At 40.5% G+C, this 14,505-nt stretch overlaps 1 protein-coding gene across 9 annotated transcripts in view; it reads left to right on the top strand.

Moving 5' to 3' along the window:
- The window catches only part of FREM1 (FRAS1 related extracellular matrix 1), a 172,064-nt gene that overhangs the window by 143,871 nt on the left and 13,688 nt on the right, over positions 1–14,505 (top strand). For 7 of the 9 annotated variants that reach the window (XM_061200436.1, XM_061200437.1, XM_061200439.1 and 4 more), the window contains 3 exons: positions 4,414–4,543; positions 7,102–7,174; positions 13,327–13,476. In XM_061200436.1, the coding sequence (XP_061056419.1) occupies positions 4,414–4,543; positions 7,102–7,174; positions 13,327–13,476 (353 nt within the window). Of the gene's footprint in view, positions 1–4,413; positions 4,544–5,445; positions 5,564–7,101; positions 7,175–13,326; positions 13,477–14,505 lie in introns of those variants that run through there. The other 2 variants (XM_061200441.1, XM_061200440.1) reach the window with 2 other exon arrangements.

Here is a 14,505-nt window from a genome sequence, read left to right as displayed (position 1 = left end):
TCTGACTCCAAAGCACTTGTTTGGGGTACTAGCTGAGCTGCTTCCTGGCTAAACACTGTTTCCCCATTATCATGAGAGAAAGACAAAAATGAAAACGCAGGTGTTCATAGCATTTTTATTGAGCTTAATAGCATCCTCTTTGAATTGATGTCTTAGATTGAACACTTGGAAAAATATTTTTTACCATTTCGATTTTCTTAAGTCATGTGCTACTTGATTATAAGTGAAGATCTAGTTATAGGAATAATTTAATCACAGTTTTAGCTACTATAAAACCTTTCACTGAGAAGCTCAGAGTACTTAATGAGTATTCATTAAGGTTCATTTAACCTCTTTGAAGTACAGACTCATTATTATTGCACTTTGGGAAGTGAGGAAACTGAGGCATAGAGAAGCCAAGTACCTTTTTTACACACTCTTGTTAACCTGGATTAATGTCCCATATCCCAAAGTAGAGTTTTAATCCCAACTGGTTCTTTTGGTCCATTGTTCCTTCATATAAATGAACCAAGTAGCCACAAATAAAATATCAGAAAGTATATATTTTTGACTCTACTTCAACACTATTGACTACTTGGTCCAGACAGTTCTTTGCTGTGGGGCAGTGGTGGAGGGTGAGTTGGGTGTCCTGTACATTGAAGGATGCTTAGCAGCATCCCTGGCCTCTACCCACTAAATAACCAGTATCACCCTCCTTCCACTGTGAAAAACAAAGCTGTCTCTAGACATTGTCTAATGTTGAGAAGCATGCACAGGCCTTAGAAAACAAGAAATCATGCTTTATGATAGAATGCTCTTTTACCAATTCCACCTTTCTCTCTAGTCCAATAGGAGCTAAAGAATCCAGAGTAAGTCAGGGCTAGAAAAAACATGTGAGGATCATCTAGTCTAGCGTTTTTTTCAGACTGTGTGAAATACGTTAATAGGGCTGGAGAGAAGAAAAGTTTCAGTGGTCAACTTAGCTTTTCAAACAGGAAGCTAAACAAGATTCGTTATTTCCTTTAACAAATACTTATTGAGCTCTTACTATGTCTTAGTCACTCGAGAAGGGACTTGGTGATACATCAGTGAACCAAAGACCCCTGTTTACTTGGAGCTAAGTACCTAAGTACTTAGCTAAGTTCCTTGGTACCTAAGTAAATTAAATAGTATTGTATACACGATACGTACTTTGGAAAATGAAAGTTGGTCAGATTAAGAGGGATCACAGACACTGGATTTTGGGGACGGATTACGATTTTAAATTGAGTGATTAAACAGATTTTCTCGTGCTTGACTTAGAGTTAGAGAGGGACCAGAAGTCCCATCCCATTTAATTTCTACTCCTCCATCCTGTGTCTTTCATTCACGATAGTTGTTGGGAACCAAAATTTGGCTTATACATTAAATAAAATGTTCTATTGTTTTGAGTCCCTGCAATCACTTAGGGAAGGTTTCTCCCCTGGGGATGACTTTCCCCATGAGGGACATTTGGAAAGGTCTGGAAACAGTTTTGATTGTTGTAACCAGAGGGGTGTGGTGTGGTTAAATCTGGTGGATCTCATGAGTCGAGGCCAGGGATGCTGCTAAACTTCTTGCAATGCACAGGACAGCCTCCCACCACAAAGAGTCATCTGGTCCCAGATGTCGATAGTGTCAAGGTTGAGAAGCCGTGACCTAGGGCCTTAAGGAGTTCTCATGTCCTGCTAAGTGACTTGAAATGATTGCCTTGTGGGCTTCACAGAAAGTGTATCTGTAAACTTAATTTCTTACTTTAGACTGAGCTTTACTTTGTGATAATAGAAGGGAGCGATCATTAAAATGTGAAGATTTGAACCAACTCTTGTCTGCATGACACCTCCCAATCCAGAGCTTCCCACATTTCTTTCATGGGGTCCTGCACCTGGTTACCTACATGATACCAAGCATACGTCTGTGTGGCTTCTTTCAGGGAGAACTCCCAAGTGACTGACTACATCTCTTACTTTTCTTTCAGGTGTTTGCGTAGAGTTTTAGCAACAGCAGTCTCAGTGTAGAAAGATCTTCTTAAATACAATACTGCAGAAAACAAAAAACACATTCAAAACACGTGTCACACATATCTTCTAGGTATGAAAGTGCTTCGTGACTTAAGTATTTTTCTGGAAAATATATAGCCCGGCTTAAATTTCGTGGCTTTTCAATAGATCTTTATTATTTGTAGGGAGTAGTTTTAAGAAAATAAAGTAGAACGTTGTGTAATGACAATCTTAACCTCTAAGCATTATGAAGCATTCTAATGGTGTATCAGGGTTATGCATGCACTTTCCCAAACACCAAGACCCTTAAGGCTTTGAAGCTGAACAACACTCTGCATGGTCCCCTTATGGATCTAGATCAGCAATCAAATCACATTTCACGTTAGGCCTTGGGGTCACCTGGACCTGCAGAGTGACATGATAAAGTTTTGCTGCTCATGGTTAGCATTAGCAATGAATGGATTCTTAGAAGGTTGAACATTGAAACTCATTTGAACCTTACTGAGACTTAGCTGAAATCCATCCCGTGTATCTATTTCACTCCTTCCCATTGTTCCCCTTTCCTCCTCTTTTATCTTTCTGTCTTTTCCCCCAATCCCTCTTGCTGATTTTGTTTTCCTTTCTCATTTATCTGGATCCTTTAGGAATTCTTTGCAATGTGTTATTTCTATTAGCATTTATAACATCCTTGTTGCTTGTTATCTTGTGATTCTTTAAGCGTAGTCACTTATTTCTTTATTTCTTGATCTGTTTCATGCCAGATTTGAAATCAGTTGCTTCAAAGACCCATGAGGGGTCTTTGAATACTATTGAATATAAGGATCCTATTTTCATGTCAAAATTTTGTGAAGCCCAGCATGCCAATAATAATAAATTTCATATGTATTGATTGAATAAACATTCATACAAATTCATTCCACGTTCCCACACTACTCTTGTCCCACTGGCCCAGGGTTGGTGGAGTAGGAGACAGTGCTATTGAGTTTGTTTCGCTCGTGAACTTAATCTATAGGATGTGACTGTGACACATGACTGGTACAAGGACATACAGTGATTATTAGAGGATAAACTTACTCTCTAATATGAATGATCTACAGGGAAGTCTGGAGAGCCCTGTGAAATTTGTGAATTCTATGCTCTACATAGTAGCACCCAGAATTTCTAGTTCTGAAAGGAAAAGAAAATTGTAAAGTAACTTTAAAAGTCTAGAGGAAAGAGCCTGAATCTAAGTGAAAGTTTGGGAATACAGTAAGGCAACCACTGAGGATTTTGTGAATGGAGAATGAAAGGGAAATGAATAAGACACAAGCAACAGAAGTGGGTTAAATGATCATAGTGAAGATTGCTCATGTCTTTATTGCTGAAAGGTTACAGGGGGTAAAGAATGTAAGAACATATATGAAGAGAAATGTTCAGGTGAAACATTTCAAGTTTTCTCACCTCAGAAAGGGAAACACTTCAGGGTAAAGATAAAATTGTAGTCCCCTGCTTGAGCTCAGACTGCAAGAGTCATGAAGAACTTCAGTTGGGAAGAAGAATGGTAGAGAAGGAATAGGACATTTGGTTTCAGATTTATACTGGGGATTCCATCTCTGCTGTCTGTTAGCTTTGTCATAGCTTTTTGCCTTCGAGGTAGTTATTTAACCTCTCTAAGCTCAGTGTTCTTTTCTGAAGAAAAGAAAAAAAAAAGTCCCTCTCCATGCCATGAGGATTAAAGAAGTCAGTTTCCATCAAATGTCGGGCTTACTAAATATAGTGCAGAAAAAAAGACCACCCTCTATTTAGCAAGTTTATTCAGTTGTATAGCTGCATCCAAGGTACATATTAGCATAGCTCTTTTATACGCACAGAGGAAGGGACAGATAATGCTTTAAAACACATGCACATTCTAACTCCTAGGCACATCCTCAAAGATATCTTGTTATTAAACTGAACCCAAGTTCAGAGAAGACCTGTGCCTGGAAATGATCTTGTTGTATCGATGAAGGAGGCCAAAAGATAGGAGAGAAGATTTCATATCAATGTCCTTTCCAAGAATGAACTTCTCCTTGAACTTAACACCTGCTCCTTTCCCTTCTGAACATGCAAGTAGGAGTCCCTTTTCTATCACTAATAATTGTAGGACCTCTGATAGACTTTTAACCTTATTTCTGCATTTGTAAAATGGAATTCTAATCCGTGCTCTACATCACAGCATTGTTGAGAGCAATAAATGAGACAGTGACAGTAAAAGTTCTTTGTGAGCTAAAATGTCCCAAACATGTGTAAGGAGCTTGTAGCATTGGTGTAGGTTGATGAACCACTTCTGTCTCCCAGTGTGGACCAGTGGTTCAGCCTCCTACCCAGCAGAGGAGCCCCTCAGGCATCCATTATGCATTTCTCATGGTTTTCTTTCTTCTCTTCCTTACATTCATAGCTTGGAACTGAAGTGGTCTCGTATCGAGTGGTCACAGACTGAATATGAGGTCTGTGAGAATGTGGGCGTATTGCCCTTGGAAATTACCAGAAAGGGATATTCCATGGACTCGGCCTTTGTGAGTGTAAAGGTAACAACTCTGTCAACTTTCAAGCTAAAACCTCGGTTGCTGGTTGGGGCCTCTGATTATTTCCTTAGAAAAATTCAGAGTAACTAAGGAAATTTCAAACTGCACGAGTGTTGCACTATTCCCGAGAGTCTAAGTACAAAACCTCCTTGTCCTTCCATCATTTATCCAGGTGCATTAGCTCCTAGATAGGATATTTCTAACCCATTTTTAGTTTTTAAATCTGGTCTTTAACTCTTGAAGTTTGATTTCACAAGGGAGATCTATCCAACCTAGTGAACTTGGGCCAAACTCTGCTTTGGAAAGTTGTAGGCAAATGTAAGTCCCCGAATGGCTTTCTCTTAGTATGCACCAGGACCATTTCCTGTGGTCTCAGTGGATGAAGAAATCAGGGAACACACCTATCTTAAGCTTCACCCAGGTCACGCAAAATTAAGAGACCATGTATCAATACAGGTACCCTGAAATATAAGGAATTTTCCATAATTATTTTTGGACTAGTCACCTGCTGTTTCTTTACACTGCCACGGGCCGTGGAGCACAATCTATGGCTTCTAGAATTGAAAGATTCTTTTAGGAGTCACTATAAAAATTGCACTTCAAGTGCATGAGAGCATGAAAATCCTATACCTACGAATGCTGGTGAATGAGCCTGAAAGACTCCCCTCCTCAATCTAAGGAAAAAAGCAGTGATACTAGCTTCTGGGAAAAAATGCCATCTCAGTTAAGTCTCAATGACAATAATAAGTTCAAATCACCCTCACAACCTTGTGCACATAAATTCTACTATATCCAGACTCAGTATTTATCTTTCTAGTGGGCATAGGGTCTTTTCCCCTGATCTGGGGTGTTTTATTATTGTTAAATCATCAGATAACTGGGTATCCCCTCTACTTTCCCAGTAGATTGTTTATGGAAAAAGAAAGAACCCGCCTGGATGGTTTTCTAATATTCTTCTGGTCCTCCATGAAAAGCACCACATGCTCTAGTCTGGAGTTTTGGGCCACAGAACCATTCACCTTGCCAGGTAGAAACAACAGACGTAGCGTGACGGAACCTTTTGTCTGCTTAAGCTGAGCGCACACAGCGAAGCTGCCAGCTGAGTCTGCAGGCCTTTCGCAAACAGCCCGAGTCCTTCAGGGACCACTCTGCTTACAGCACAGCCTGCTGCTTTAGACTGGAGCTTATTGGCTGCTTGGCTGGGAGGAAGGAGAAGAAAGCACTCTTACCCTACGTTGTTTGCCCTGGTTTGAATCACACACCTGCCCCAGACTGATTTCTGCAGACACCTTGACTCAGCCCATTCCTTTTCCCACGTAGGATTCTGTAAGCTCAGTGGTGGTAAATACTAGGTAATTGCACGTGCAAGAACCACATGGGGAAATGTAACTCCCAGCATATGATGGGTACAGGTGTGCAATGGGCTGCCTTTCCACAGTGAAAGGTTGTTCAGGAGGAGCCTTGGCATTGTGGAGAAAGAACAAATGGGAGCTTAGGAGGCAGTACTCTTCTTGAGCAAAATGTTTCCACTGCAGACCACTGGCAGGTGTTAGGGCCTTTTGTTAGAAATGCAGATAATGTCTGAGGCCAAAGAAATAGGAATTTGTAAGTTTTTACTTGTGCCCTTCATCCCTTTGTAAGAAAGTGAGGGAATAGAGTAACTCACTTTCCCGAGCATCTCATTCAAGGACCTCTTTTTCAAACCAGCTGAAGCTTCTTTTTCAAACACCTTTTCAACCATATTTCAAACTAAATATGTGTTCTTCACACATATTTAGGCTCCTCTGGGGGAAGCTAAGGGCACGAGATGTCAGAGCCCTTAAATCACCTCTGTTCTTCAGCCCTGGGGGATGGGAAAAAGGGGTCAGCCAATTGTCTCTTTAGACTGGACCAATTTTTTTTTTTTTTTAACAACTTACTTGAAGGAGCTTCTGAAGCCCTTGGTTCTGGGTGTGGATGGCCTTTGTGTGGCTGTTCCCCAGGACTGTCATCCCCACAGAGCCCTCGTTCATGTCTGTGAAGAGGAATGGTTTCATCCAGATGCGAAAATGGACCAGACTTGTTTTAGTTCATCTGGTCTAAGGGCTTTCAGTGCCCTGAGCTCGCAGGATACCTCCAAGCTGGCTAACAGATCAGCACCCCGGTTGTCAGGAGTACCCGCTTTTCCTTCTCTTCACTGCCCTTCTCCCTTTCCTCCAAGGCATTATTTTAGGACCTGGTTGGGGTAGAGGGAAGCCCATGAAATGAAATGATATTTGTAACAAAGAGAAATGTACTGTTTAAAATTCACATTACTTTCTCCAATAACCGAATCATTTATAAAGGAGAAGAAAAAAATAAAAATAAAGTTTTATGTTTACTTCCATTGATATTAGTCTAGGAAAAAGTTAACTTTAAGGAAGATGGGTCAAAAATGATGTATTATAATAAAAAAAACACTTAATGTTAAAAACAGATTGGAGAGCATGAGTTTAGTCTAGTATGAGATTAGACTAGATGTTTTTCTATTACAGAATATTTATTTTTATTAAAAAAAAAGGTTTTTTTTTTTCCCTCTTAAGGTCAACCAAGTGTCAGCTACAGTTGGAAAGGATTTCACTATGACTCCATCTAAGCTGATTCAGTTTGACCCAGGTACGTTTTGTGTCTACACTTTGTTTCATGTTTTTGTAAGAAAGTCTGGAGATTGTGCAAAAGACAGACTATTGTGCAACTTCAGCCAACTAGAAACTCCTCAGGGACAGGATCACCCCACTCCCAGAGAGATGAGTTTGGACTTGAGGTTTTGCCCCTCATATTTTATGTTATTACTAGTGAGTATTTATTTAAAATGAGAAGAGAGATCATAACAAATAAAATATATAAAATATTAAAACAAACATCCAAAAATCCAGAAAAAATGCTATTAAAAAAAATTATTCAGAGGTCTGACACAAAGCTGAAATAATGTAATTAGCCTCATATTTTGATGGAAATTTTTTGAATGTTATAGTCATGTGGATTCCTAAAGGGTCATTTCTAAACTATCTCTCTTGGAATAGGCTGACATGAACAGATTCCAGGGGAAATTATTACTTAATTAGATAACACCTGTTTTGTTTTAAGCGTTTGGAAAAATTTTGCTAGGTGCAAAAGGGAGTACAAAAGCATGGGGCCTGTTCGCAAGGATGTTCTATCCTGTGAGAAATACAGACATGAAAACAACTCACTAATAGAGTACATTGTGACCCCAAGGATGTGCCATTGTTCTGGCTAAGGAAAATCCTGGAAGACTTCCTAGGGGAGTTGGTAGCAGAAGAAGGGGACTTAAACTGCAGGACAGACATACATTCAGCTAACTGTGCCTAAAGCACCAAGGCGGGAGCCATGCCCCCTTTCCCTGGTTTCTGTAGATGGGGACCAGTAGCTTTCCCTCACTGCACTGCATGATTGTCTCTCTTTCCCTCTGGTATGGAATGGACCTCGATCACCTGTCCAGGGACAAAAGGAAAAGGCCTTGAGAAGCAGCCAGGGCGTGTGGCTTTCTGCTCCCCTGCAGAGGGGGTGTTCTGCATTCTGAGAACAGGCCATCCAATCAAGACTTTAGCCATTGTCTGCCACCGACACATGAAGTTTTGGGCAAAGACAAAACAAAATGGCCTGAATACCAGTACCACTCCAAAACTGACAACCTTAATATTAAAAGTAGAGGAGACCTCCCTGGTGGTGCAGTGGTTAGCACGCCACGCTCCCAATGTGGGGGGCCTGGATTCAATCCCTCGTTGGGGAACGAGATCCTACATGCACGCCGCGACTAAGAGTTCACGTGCCACAACTAAGGAGCCCACATGCCGCAACTAAGGAGCCCGCCTGCCGCAACTAAGACCCAGCGCAACCAAAAAAAAAAAAAAAAAAAAAATTAAATGTAGAAAAGAAATGCCTTTCTGCAGTTCACCACAAGTTGTACGATGTTTAGTGACTGTATTAGTTTGCTGGGGCTACCCTAATAAAGTATCACAAACCTGGTAGCTTAAAAACAAGAATTATTTTTCTAATAGTTCTGGACGCTAGAAGTTCAAGATCATGATGTGGGCAGGGTTGATTCCTTCTAAGGGCTGAGAGGGAATCTGTTCCATGCCTCTCTTCCATGCTCTGGTGCTTTGCTGGAATCTCTGGCCTTCCTTGGCTTCTGCTGCATCACCCGATCTCTGCCTTTATCTCCATAGGATGTTCTCCTTGTGTGTGTCTGTGTCCAAATTTCCCCTTTGTATACTGACACCAGTCCTAATAGACTAGGGGTCCACTCTACTCTAGTATGACTCCATCTGAATTACATCTGTAATGCCCTTATTTCCAAATAAGGTCACATTCTGAGGTACTGAGAGTTAGGACTTAAACACAGGGATTTTTGAGTGACACAACTCAACCTATAACAGGGAGCCTTACATTTGACATGCAACAATCCCGATATTGTTATTGGCCTCCTTCCTGTGATATTTAAGTTTCTGACTTGCATAATCTTGTTCCTCAGACTGACCACCCTTGATGAGAAGAGCTATTCCTGTTATGTATTTGAAGTTTACCCTCGGGTTGCTGCAGGCTCTGGTTCTGATCAACCCTAAGATGAAAGGATTTGATGCATTGGCTCTGTGCTCTTTATGTACTTCATGTTAAGGCAGGTCCAGCCTTTCCTCTTTTCAAGAGTCCTTGTCATATATCATCTTCATTATCTGAGGTCTGTTTGTCACAAGATCAGGAGTGATTTTGGCTTTTGGTGGATTTTGAGCAGCCCACCAGGTTCTCTGTTTGGATTGATAGGAACTAGAAGATATCACACTGGAGGAGCTCCTGGAAGCTAACTCTTGCAAGTCCCACTGGGTGAGGGAATGCCCATTTGCTTTGAAGAGTTTACATGCTGCTTCTGGTAGATACTAAAGACTTCTGAGGGTCTAAACAGTCATAATTTTAGAGATTATTTAGACTTTCTTTTTTGGCCACGCCGTGCAGCATGCGGGATCTTAATTCCCCGACCAAGGATTGAACCTGTGCCCCCTGCGATGGAAGTGCAAAGTCTTAACCACTGGACCACCAGGGAAGTCCCTATTTAGACATTTTAAGAAAATAAATAAATATAGCTTATAAATGAAAAAGAAACAACACTTGGCTGTTCATTGCTTTGGAACTTATTAACCAGAAACTGTTTCATAAGCTGATGTCTTCCTTTAGAGAATGTTAGAATTCCCCGTGTCCACAGGTCCTGTTAATACTTATTTACTCCCATCTTGTTCATCCTTGCCTCTTTCAGATCTGGTGTCTTCATCCCCATTCCCACCCCTTTCACCCAAAGCAATCTGTTCATTTCTTTAAAAACAGCAGCTTCCATGATTGGTGAGGCAACAGAGAGTGAGAAATCAAAGACAGTGGAATATCGTAGGGTTTGAGAGCTCTTGGAGGGAGCTGAAGAGAAACTGAGGGACTTTTCAGTCTAGTGAGCTACACTCAAGTAAGCTTGCCTTGCAGCTTTGTACCAAACCAAAAACTAACCTTGACTACTTTGCCTTCTGCTATTGTGACTAATCTTGAGTCAAAGTGCAAATATTCTTAAGAAAATGATTATTTTCCTTTAAAATAAGTGTTCTTCAAAGGTTTGCTGCATTCTTAATTGAGACTTCATTGTGCCTGAGTCAAAATGTTTTCCAAAGAACAGCTCTCTCACGTGGCATTTGCTAAAAAACATTGAGAATATGTCTTTCAATAGTGAAACGTGTTTTGCAGGAAAATATCCAGGAATTAACTCACTCTGTAAAGTGGGCTATGTCTGCATAACCTGACACCTCTCTCTCCTCTTCAGCACCTTTTGTTTCATGGGAACAGGGGGCCAGTTCATGCCTTCTGAAATTGTTTATAATCACTGTGATTTCACAAATACTTTGCACCTTGAAGGCTGGAGAGGAAGGAAAAAGAAAAACTAAGAAAGTTCTGATTTCTAATCTCATTAACCTAAAACAGGAGGTCCTATGTGCCTACCTGGTAGACATATAAACAAAGTTGAAATGCAGGCAAACAAATCAAAAGTACTTAAATGAAACTTGGAATAGATCTTCTCTAACCATCTGTTTCTACTCCATAAGGTTTTACAGAAACTTTAAGGTTTTTTGGGGGGTGGGTGGGGCAGTGGGGGGAAGGGGTACTATAATTTATCAAACAGTTCTTAAAATAAGAAGGCAAATGGTTGGGGCTTGGGAAAAAATTTTTTTTGTATTGGATTTTTATTTGAATAACGCTTAACTTTATGGGCTTTGAGAGTCAAAACAGCTCTCTGAATATTAAAACCTTAGTGGTATTCATATGCTTTCTTCATTGTCAAGTCTCTTTTCTCTTCAGGCCAATTTATTACAACAGCTGCCTATGTGGATTCCCAACTTCTAGCCTCTCTGCTTGTCTGCCTGGGCCCCTAAATCTTCCCACATAACACTTTCAGGTTCATGTTTTTAAGACATCCATTTTCAAGAGCCTTTCGTGTTGCCTGTGGTTTAAAGTCTGAGTTTGACCACCTAGTGTCCAGGACTCTCTGCAGTCTGGCTACAAAATGCCAGCGCTACCTACCACCTCTCTTCCCTGGCATGAACTCTCTACTCCAGCCAGGTAATCTGCTCAGCCCTCCTGATCAAGGTCTCTGCTTTGCTATCTAACTGACTTTGCTTCTGTTGTTTTCCCATTTCCTCCCAGGTCCTTCCAACTCTGGAGCCCACATACATGTAGTATTTTCCATCTATTCTGTATCTTTTGGCAGCTAATTATACACAACCTGGAATAATTGACTTTTCTGCTATTTACATCTTGTCTCTTCAAGAAGGTTTTAAATTCCTTTATGTCAGGGCTTCCTTATGTTACACCTCTAGTATTCTCCCTAGCATCCACCAAAGGCAAGCACATAATCAATACAAAATATATATTTTGATGGACTGATTCATCCAGCCATGAGGTGGGAGTTATGTAGTTTATATTAAATGCTTCAAATTTTGTCTTTGTAAAGACTTTGAAAGTAATTGATTTAAGAACTCAGTGGAGGGACTTCCCTGGTGGTACAGTGGTTAAGAACCCACCTGCCAATGCAGGGGACACGGGTTCAATCCCTGGTCTGGAAAGATCCCACATGCCACGGAGCAACTAAGCGCGTGTGCCACAACTACTGAGCCTGCGCTCTAGAGCCTGCGAGCCACAACTACTGAAGCCCGCGCGCCTAGAACCCGTGCTCCGCAACAAGAGAGGCCACCGCAATGAGAAGCCTACGCACCGCAACGAAGAGTAGCCCCTACTCGCCGCAACCAGAGAAAGCCCGTGCGCAGCAACAAAGACCCAACGCAGCCAAAAAAAAAAAAAAAAAACAATGAAGGACTAATACATGTTACAACATGGATGAGACTTGAAAACATTAAAAAAAAAAAAAAGTTCAAACAAAAAACACTCAGTGGATACCGAAAGCTTAACAAATTACCTGTCAGCCTATTTTTTTTAAATAAAATTATTTCAAAGACCCTTAATTTTTCTCTCTAAGTGCAGGCAAGAGTAGGATAAGTGAACGGTTTCCTCTTTCCATTGGATTCTGTTGGGGATTGATGAGACTTTGATTCCATGATGAACTCTATAAGCAACATACCTTCAAGAAGAAGGCCATCATCTAGCTAGCACAACTGAGAGGCATAAATCTGTAGGAAACAACCTACAAGGAGAAAGGAATCCGATTTTCAGATGAGAAGACTAGAAAAAAATGTTTAACTGCTTGTATAGATGGGTTTATGGGAATAAAAGCACTCAAATAGCCTATGAGTAAATGACACAGAATAAAGTTTCAAAACTTAGTCCTCAAAGGTTAAACCATAAGTTTATCTTTTTCCCCTTAAAACTGAGCCATCTTTCTTCACTAAACAGTGCTTTCTTTCCTTCCTGCCAACTCTTTTTCTTCTAAATAAACCCATGGGGGATGTCCTGCTATCCACGTCATGGAAACTGGTCAAGATTCGACAATCTCAGAAGTTTCTTCCAACTTTAATATTTTGTGTTTCTGGGGTTGCTTTGCGTCCCATCTTAGTGGTGACAGGATAGCTGGGGATATGTTTGTAACATCAAAACTGTTTTGCATTAAGTTCGCAAAGTTACTGTGAACCAAGCTTGATTGTAACTCCATGAACAGAGGCAGACAGAAAGAGAAAAAAAATTGCCTCCGTCTATTTCAAGAACCCCCCAGCCTATAAATTCTCTGTAGGAGGATATCAAACTCCTGAGTATTACATCATCAGAAAAAGCATTTGTGGGCTAGAAGGATCTCAGGAAGTAGGGCAGCCGATGGAAGCAGCTGTCGTTAGAAATCAATCATTTCTGTGAATAGCATGAAGTACCATCCAATAATCACTTCTGACGGTCTGCATCAACATCTTAAGGTTTTTCAAACTATTAAGATTTAAAGATTGCACTACTTGTTTATTCTTAAGGAGAGAAGGGTCAGGTCAGGAAAAAATTGTCTTAGATCTCAACTGCTCACCATTTTTTGTTCATCCCTTGCCTAATGCAGCTTGCTTTTTTTGTTACAGTGTTTGCATTTAAAGGGAATCATCATTGTCCAGGAACAGATGTGGTCTTTTAATATTATTTAGGAGAACAGCACGACTTCAGCGAGTTGGTAGCAGGACAATAGCTCACTCAGGCTACTGCAGTCTAGCTGTAGACATGTTAATTAATATATTTCTCTGACACCTAGGTGATTGAAATAGCAATTAAAGAGTAATTAAAATGTTTACTTCTTGTAGGAATGTCAACTAAGATGTGGAATATAGCAATTACCTATGACGGATTAGAGGAAGTTGATGAGGTCTTTGAAGTAATTCTGAACTCCCCCGTGAATGCGGTTCTTGGCACAAAGACAAAAACTGCAGTGAAAATTTTGGACTCAAAAGGAGGTATTCTTTTGATCCTCATCTTGAAATCAGGAGCAGTCCTGGCACTGTAGCTGCTTGCTTTCAACAGCCAGTGTGCTTGATAACACCTTCAAATCAAAATGCTTAATTCCTTGTCAAGAAAGCAACCTCAGTCGTGATGTAGGCCCTTTATTCTGGTTTCTGCTTCATGTGGTTTTCCTCCTGCTAAGAACGACCGTTTGAGAAAAGCAACAAGTCAGGGCTTCGTTGTTTTTTTCCTCACCCGTTTGTTGTTCTCGCCAAGGGGGAAACAATGTTGGTGAGAATCTATAGACAATTATTTTCCCCCAGAGTTTATAGGGCTGTAATTATCTTCCTCTGTTAAAGAGAGCTCTCGATGCCTAAAATCTGAGTCCCCACTGTAGTGTGACCCCGAAAATTCTGAGAGGAAGGAATTGGAGAAAAATAGATGTGAAAGATGCAGCTGGCTTGGGGATTCAGGAGCAGCTGGAGAATATTAATTAATAACCTTGGATTGCAGAGCCAAATAGGTCCTGGATAGTATATGCTAAAGAACAACTAAATAAAATAAAGAGCGGCCCAAAGTTTTGGTGCTCTGACATGTTTCCTGCCGAATACCTCCTACTTATTTGTCTATTTAGCAGTTGACAAGTGTCCAGTTACTATGCTTGGTCTCACCCTCCTATCTTTACACCTGTCATGCCCTACAGGCTGTATGTTTTTCTTACCTGAAATTTATTATCTCCTCTTTCTCATCCTATAATAAAAATAGACACTATCCTCTTTCCTTTACCATAGCATCTCTCCCACACCACCTTACCTCACCAAATTCATTTCTTTTTCAGTAGAATTTTCTGGTCGCATTAAGTACATAAATACATAAAATACACACTTTACGCATGAAGTGTAAAGTATCCAGACGAGGCTGCTAGGTTTAGAATTTTTTCATACTAATTGGCAGTATTTCTAATCAAAGGAGCTCCATTAAGATTTACTGGATCTTTGTTCTGTAACAGTTAAATGCTCATTTTTATAACTGTTACTTGATTT

Source organism: Eubalaena glacialis, chromosome 9 (assembly GCF_028564815.1).
Source record: "Eubalaena glacialis isolate mEubGla1 chromosome 9, mEubGla1.1.hap2.+ XY, whole genome shotgun sequence".
NCBI classification, from domain to species: Eukaryota; Metazoa; Chordata; class Mammalia; order Artiodactyla; family Balaenidae; genus Eubalaena; species Eubalaena glacialis.
Note: the sequence above shows the minus strand (reverse complement) of the source record. Positions and strands in the feature narration are given on the sequence as shown.